General features: G+C 38.2%; 2 protein-coding genes across 3 annotated transcripts; one reads left to right on the top strand and one right to left on the bottom strand.

The window, feature by feature from the left end:
- Positions 1 to 4,859, top strand: LOC130920718 (uncharacterized). Of its 2 annotated transcripts, XM_057844115.1 has the most exons (3): positions 1 to 107; positions 2,176 to 2,251; positions 2,470 to 4,859. In XM_057844115.1, the coding sequence occupies exons 2-3, from the start codon at positions 2,177 to 2,179 to the stop codon at positions 4,360 to 4,362; spliced, it is 1,968 nt and encodes a 655-aa protein (XP_057700098.1). In that variant the 5' UTR covers positions 1 to 107; position 2,176; the 3' UTR covers positions 4,363 to 4,859. The 2 variants fall into 2 exon arrangements, with proteins under 2 accessions (XP_057700098.1, XP_057700097.1); XM_057844114.1 differs by lacking the exon at positions 1 to 107 and having other exon boundaries at positions 2,005 to 2,251.
- A 690-nt stretch (positions 4,860 to 5,549) lies between these two features.
- On the bottom strand, positions 5,550 to 7,038 carry LOC130920720 (uncharacterized). The gene is made up of 2 exons (XM_057844116.1): positions 6,066 to 7,038; positions 5,550 to 5,953 (listed from the first exon to the last, which is right to left on the bottom strand). The coding sequence occupies exons 1-2, from the start codon at positions 6,882 to 6,884 to the stop codon at positions 5,624 to 5,626; spliced, it is 1,149 nt and encodes a 382-aa protein (XP_057700099.1). The 5' UTR covers positions 6,885 to 7,038; the 3' UTR covers positions 5,550 to 5,623.
- Positions 7,039 to 7,776: the final 738 nt, after the last annotated feature.

The following is a 7,776-nucleotide window of genomic DNA, read 5'->3' as shown; positions in this document are numbered from 1 at the left end:
AAAAAATATCGGTAAGGAAGAAAGGAGTCTTGGACTTGGAGTCTACGCACACAAGCTATGGAAGCGCTGTAGCACCCAACAGCAACCTTGTCTGTGACTTTGTGAAGGTATTGTATGCTTTTTATTGACCAAATGAAGTAAAATTGTATGAATCGTGGTTTTATTTGCGCTCGCCCGACCACTATGTGCAGGTGTTGCACTCCAGCTAACATCTAGCCTATTAGCGGACTTGGTAAAGTTATAGATATATTAGCTTAGGTTAAAATATGTAAAAAACCTGCTAATTTAAACGCCATCTGTGTTATTACGCTCATTTTGGTTGGTGCAACACGATGTAGAAGGGATTTGAAACTATAATAACTGTGAGGTCTGTTTTAGTAAAAATAGACTAATATTTTCGGTGCGTAATAGCTGGTGTGGCAGTTTTCACACTCACTCACTCACTTTTCAATTTGTGCATTTATTGTGCAATCTGTTAGATATTTTATTAAAACCTGCGAGTTTAAACGCTATCTCTGTCATTTCGGTTGGTGCAACACGATGTAGAAGGGACTAGAAACTAGAATAACTGTGAGGTCTGTTTTAGTAATAATAGACTAATATTTTCTGTGAGCAATAGCTGATGTGGCAGTTTACATTCACTCACTCACTCACTTTGCAATTTGTGCATTTATGGTGCAATCTGTTAAATATTTTATGTGTTTATTTCATATGACTTGAATGTATCAGCACTGACTTTATGACAAGATTATCACTCACTCACTCACTCACTCACTCACTCACTCACTCACTCACTCACTCACTCACTCACTCACTCACTCACTCACTCACTCACTATATATTAGGGCTGCAGCTATCGAATATTTGAGTAATCGAGTAATCGACTGAAAATTCTATCGATTAATCGAGTAATCGGATAAAACAAATATATTTTTAGGTGAAGAGCAATTATAGATATACATGAGAAAACAAGACATTTTATCATTTTCAGTCAATCAATGTCTTTATTTTTGATGTATATTGTTAAAAACAGCCAACAATTGCATCTCAGATGTAACTAGAATTTTAAAAATTGACTAATTCACTGTTTTCACTCAAAAAACCTTTAGATCTTATTTTTAAAAAGTATATATATATTTTATATATATATATATAAACACACCTAAAAATGCCTTTACGCTTGATAACACACATCACTTAAAAGTTAGGATTTTTCCCCACGTTTTTCAATTAAATATCTATTTGTGTCAAGCCATTTTTAAGTTCTAGTTAAGTTTTAAGTTAGTCTAAACTGTAAGTCCTGATAGGATTTTGAGTTTTTGCACTGTTCAAAATAAATGTATGATACAGGCTGTATTGGAGCACATTAGGGACTAGTGCTACTTGGTGTTTTATCCAGCAATGACTACTGAGCTAAAATTGATAGTTAGCATTATTGAGTTTTTATTTGACACCCTCATCACTCCACAACGCTATGTTATGTTAAAGCCTGTATGAAAAACACGTTAGCCACGCATCGAAAGCGGTCTTAATTAATTGAAACCTAGCCCTCCGCAGTGCTAACGTAAGGTGAGCTAGTAGTGACAGTAACGTTAATCTTATATATTAGCGCTTAGCGCTCTTTATTAGCGCTTAGCGCTCTACTGCTTTAAGATGGCGGCTGTTTGCTAACGCTGCCCAGACGCGGCCTAGTCTTTCACTGTGCATCTAGTTCAACATACATGTGATCTCTATGAGACGCACCAGATGCTACCTGTTACCAATGTAGCATTGTGCGGGCTAGTATTTAGCAACGTCGGCGTCGTTTGTGGCGGCTGTCGGCTGCGGTAAGTTTTTTTTTTTTTCCCCTTCTTCCTCTCCGCACGTGACAGCGCGTTGTCCCGCATTAAAAGTAGTCCTAGCAAAACGTGATGCTTAGAGCTGTCAAAATAAACGATTACTCGAGGTGAATAAAATTACTCGGATCAGTTTTTAAACTCGAGTTACTCGAGTTGCTCGAGTATTCGTTTCAGCTCTACTATATATTAATAATTGTCAAAAAATCAGGGCTGATACATAACACTTCAAGTTCTATTGCTCAATTTCTTCGCAAATAATAGCTCATCTATAGCCAACGGACTCTTACAGTGAATATATGACTAATTCACTTTTTTTTTTAATAATTCTTGTACACAGGATGGAGGACCTAGGAGACTTCCTGAGACAAAGAAATGTTCCTGAAGAAACAATAGAGGCATTGGAGCGTGAGAAGGTGTGAGATGTTTCAGATGATTAAAGAACCTGTTATCAGAATTCAGGTTATTTTTTTCTAAACATTGTATATGCAGATGTTTGAAGAGAATTTGATTACATGACGTTACACTACAAATTCACAATGTATGCAGTAATAATGTATGCCAACAACACTAGGTAATCAGTTATGAGGATTGTTTTTTTTTTCTTGTTTTAATTTATATTTTCTATGTTTAGATTGACGCCAGCACAATTCAGCTCATGGCAGATGAAGAATTGAAGACCTTTTTACCGTCCTATGGTGATCGTCTCGCAGTGTTAGGATTTAGTAGACGGAAAGAAAGCGGGCATTATAACACACGCAAGTCCAAGCTTTTTGAGCGCCTGAAGAGTAAATTGGCCAAACGAAACTCACAATCTTATGATGAGGGAAGCAGTACAAGCCAGGAGGACTGTACGCCCCCAAATCTGAAGAAAACTGCTCAAAAGGCTATGCGAAAAATAGAACTCGGATGGATGCATTATGATGAACAGAATAAGTCTTTCAAGAAGGTAAGAGCCACAGGAGGAGGAGGAACCAGAAAATTAAGCATTTCAAAGGATGCTCAGAAGAGTGAAATAATGCAGCAAGCAGTTGAGTTGTTCTTCCCAGGTGGGAAAAATAGACTGGGGCCTTTAACAGATTTTGAATTGGATCTAAAAAACTATGAAGAGGTCACAGTTGACTCTGAAATCAGTGTTGGACAGTTATACACAGACACAAAAATTCCTCTTCTGCGGTTTTATTTGACAACACAAAGAAAAGAAAAGGAGAATTTATTGAGTGAACTTCGAAGTTCAGCTTCAACTTTTGAAAGACAACAGATGTCTCAGAATCATTCTTCCACTTCTTTTCTCACTTCTGCTTCTGTTGCAGCAGATCTATCACCTGCTTCATTCGAAATGGTCCACTCTGATGTCATATACCTTGAAAGCACTGAAAATAATAGTGTGTCATTACTTTCCATGCAGGATGGAATTGAGAATTCATTTGAGACCAGCAACATTGTATTTATGGGAGAGGTCTCTGAAAATGAGCCCGTGAACTTGGATGACACGCTTCCTGTTTCACCAACAGCATCAACAACGCCATACAGCGAGTCAGTAAAGAAAATACTGGTTGTTCACAGAGGTCAGGTACTACAAGAACTCATAGCTCAGTTCTCTGATGCTGGCCTTCAAGAGGCTGATGTTAAAATTCAGCTTGTACTGCCAGATGGAACACCTGAGATGGGTTATGATGAGGGAGGAGTTGTGAGAGATTGCCTTTCTGAATTCTGGTCAGATTTTTACAATCAGTGCACAACAGGAACATCATTTAAAGTTCCTTTCTTGAGACATGATTTTGGAGAGATGCAGTGGGAAAGTGTTGGCCGAATAATATCTTTTGGATGGGCAAGGGAGAAATACCTTCCCATAAAAATAGCGCCTGTCATATTAGAACAAGCTGCACTGGGATATGTGAAGAGTGATATTGTGGAGAATTTCCTCAATTACATGCCTGAACATGAGCGTGTGGTGTTTGAAACCTGGAGATCGGACTTTAAGAGTGTCGACCAAGAAGATCTTATGGAAATCTTGGACAACCACAGTTGCAGACGGCTCCCAACAGAAATCAATGCAAATGACATCATCCACGAGCTTGCACATAAAACGCTGGTTCAAGAGCCAGCCTATGTCATCGAACAATGGACAAAATCACTTTGCACATCTGGGTGCAACTTTCATGATCTCACAACAATGTATGAAGCACTGACACCAACTGTGAGAAAGATTGTTAAGTCCCTCGCATTCCCTGATGTATTGAATATTCAAGAGAAGGCAGTTCAAAAGTTCCTAACCAGTTACTTAAGAAATGCCGATACACAACATCTGTGTTGGTTCCTCAGATTCTGCACAGGATCAGATCTGTTCCTGGAGAAGAACATTATCATAAGCTTTTCCAAAGTGGAAGGTTTTCAGAGAAGACCGGTTGCCCATACATGTGGCTGCGTGCTTGAATTGTCAATCCATTATGACAGCCTACCTGACTTTAGTGCGGAGATGAACAGAGTCCTGGAGTCCAATGTATGGGTAATGGACATAGTTTAAGTCCATGAAGCATAGGGTGTTCACAACCCAAGTTTGATGTATGTAGGTTTATTTCATAGTGTACGCTATATTAGACGGGGGTAAAGTTTACATGGCAGGTTTTGGGTGAGATATTTTTGTATTGTTTGTCAGGTTGTTTTTTGTCACTTTTGGAAAAGAGTATTTATAGGAGAAACTTTATTTTTTATATACGGTAAACTATCTTATTATTTTGAGCTCAATATTTATTTTAAGTTATTACAATAATATTTTCATTTCACTTGTATTTTTTTGCAAAGACATGCTCACTGTTAAATCAATGTTACAATGTTAAGCTTTTGAAAATGTTCATAATGTTTAAAGCTGTTTTATTGTAGTAGATTACACTGTTTTAAGGATCTCAAAAAAGAAAAGAAGCAAATGTTTTAATGCTCTGTACTCCTGACTGACTTGATGCAGATATTATTGGCACTGTTGTTACAAAGCTATATTTTACTATGTTTTTGTTTTTGTAAATAAATCACTTCAATTATTTGTTCTCATATTTCTTCATAATGTTTTGGAAAATGTGGTACTGTATTGTTACACTGGTGTGTGTACTTCACAAAGGAGATTCACTCAAATAACTACAGTAGTTGTTATTGACGTTTTCAAATAAACAACAGCTATAAGCTAAAGCCCAGACTATACCTCTACTCAAAATAGCCTATCCCCATTATTAATCATATGCATTCTCTAAAGCCTATTTTAATGTTTTTGGATTTCTCAATATAATGAATCAATTTTAAATATACTGTACAGTACATGTAAATTCAATACCCTTAAATATTGGTCAAGGTCCAACAAAATACAATTTATGATACAATAAGAATGAAATGTGTGAATATGCATTTGAAGTTTTAATCCTCTTTGACAACACTATATACACAAACAATATTTTTGACCACCAGAATGTACTTTAAAAAGGTGGTTTTGGTGTAATAAAACATGACCTATTTTCCACATATTCTACTGTATATCATTACAGTGGATTGTACGGAGCCCCCCGGGTGCCAGGGTAGAAAAAATAAAAAAATCATAGCTAATCTGTAACCACAGTTTAGTAATCTGTGGGTACAGTTTACTAATCTGTACCCACAGATTACTAAACTGTGGGTACAGATTAGTTATGATTTTTTTTTTCTACCCTGGCACCCGGGGGGGCACCGTAGGATTGACATACCTTAAATCCTCATTCATTAATATGTAATGACTGGGATTTTATTTTTCAAAAGAATGCAACTTATTCCGCCAGCCCATCAGTGATCATCTGACGAAGTCTCAAGTAAAGGTCAGTGATTCCATATACATCATCAGGCATTGCCAGGTTGTGCTCAGTCATAAATTCCAAACATAAGTGAAACACATCCTCATCACATGGATAGTCCTTAAAGCAGCAGTCCTCTTGGCATAACTGTACTTTGTTCAGATCAACTGGCCGTAGGAAATTCTGAGCTCCATAAAGGTTTGGCACTGCATACATTATGGAAGGGCGACCAGCTGGAGCTCGGGGATTGTTGGTTGACCTTATGCGGTGGTTGTTCCAAGCGGATACAACTTCATTAAGCTCCTCCTATGCATTTGCGACAGAAAAAGGTGAAAATGTGTTAAAATTAAATTCCGAACTTTAATATTTAATAAACACAAATAATTAACAATTCAATTTCTGGGAAGGAGTGGCCTACCTGTATGGTGTTCTGGAAGCAAAACTGGATCAGTGATTTATCGATGTAGCTGTCGAAAAAGAATCCATCTGCTCTCAGCTGATCAAAATGGTCCATCCAGAATTGTGTCCATTCACCTCTCAATGTGCACCACCAACGTTCAATTCGTTGATTGCCTGTGCTTGGCCCTACACTGACACACTCCATACTGGCGCTCCCACTTTCGCCGCTGTGCAGAAACCTTTGCATTTCTGCTACGTGGACATTCTCTGTTCCATGATCTAACCTAACTTTTTCGGGATATCCATTGTTCTCAGCAACTGCATCAATAAAATAGCCCGCGATCACATGGGGGTTATTGTTTGTTTTATATGCTTCAAGCCACATAATTTTCCTTGAGAAGCCGTCTATACAACCACTAATACATATACCATATGGCTTTAATTTGTCGTACCCATCTATATGCCAAACATAGTTTGGCCCACGACTCACATATGCACGCCTTCTCAAACGGTTGCGCGCGCGCAGATCTACCCCATGACCATCCATCAGTCGCATCAATTGGCGCACAGTTTCTCTGTCCGTAATAATCCCAGATAGCCAACATTTTTGGTGCATCCATCTGTAGCCGTGTTGCTTTCCAGATGTTTGCAACTGGTGTTCTATAAAGTTCGCCACTTCCATTTCATCAGTCTTATTTCTTCTCCTCCACAACTTTTTCTTCCTCAACATCCTCTCCAAGGTCCGGAGGCTCAATTTTATGTGGTGAGATTCCTCCAAAACAACTAATATTTCACTGTTTGTGAATCCACGCCGAAAGAGGTCTTCTATGGTGTCCATTGCCCCCTTTGATGCTTCAAATCGCAGTGCGTTACCTGTACGTAGAAGTTGGGTGAATACCAATATCCTATAACATCCTGGACATAATTTTGTTAAGAAAAAGTATACGATACCTTCACATAAAAAAAGTCACAAATAAGGTTGCAATTTAGTGCTAAAGTGCTTCAAAGGCTTGTGTATGTAGACTCCCAAGTCGAAGACTCCAAGCTTCCCACTGACGGACCAGCAAGTTAAAAAAAAAAAAAAAAAAAAAACAAAACTTTTTTTTCCTACTGGCGGAAACGGGCACCATCAAAAAAAAAAAAAAAAAAAAAAAAAAAACTTTTTTTTTTTCCACTGGCGGAAGCAGGCAGTAGCAAGTAAAAAAAAAAAAAAAAAACTTTTTTTTTCTACTGGCGGAAATGGCCTTGTTTTGTTGAAAAAAAAAAAAAGTTTTCATACTTTTTTTTTTTTTTTTTAGTGGCGGGAATGGGCTTCCATAGTAACGCAACAATAAGCACCCATATTTTCTTTCTAAAACACCGAAAGAGTTAGCTTAGCACTACCACACGTTACAATCCGCATTGACTCTGCCGGCCCGGAAGTGAATTATATTGCCAGCATGGAGGCGGGTCCAAACAATGACGTAGTACGTCCCATTCCCTATTATTGGAGCCATCTAGCATCGCGGTTGCAACGGCGCCGTCTTCCCCACTCCTGCTCTGCTCTCGTCCCCGTGAGTCCGTTTCTCTCAGACTTTTTTTTTATTTAACCAACTTAGTAACGCATAGTAACGCACGCCTTTCCCGCCTCAGTAACGGTAACGGCGTTGCCAAGATGAGAAAAGTAATTAATTAGATTACTCATTACTGAAAAAAACGCCGTTAGTAACGCCGTTATATTGTAACGCCGT

This window comes from Corythoichthys intestinalis, chromosome 8 (assembly GCF_030265065.1).
Source record: "Corythoichthys intestinalis isolate RoL2023-P3 chromosome 8, ASM3026506v1, whole genome shotgun sequence".
Lineage (NCBI taxonomy): Eukaryota > Metazoa > Chordata > Actinopteri > Syngnathiformes > Syngnathidae > Corythoichthys > Corythoichthys intestinalis.
Note: the sequence above shows the minus strand (reverse complement) of the source record. Positions and strands in the feature narration are given on the sequence as shown.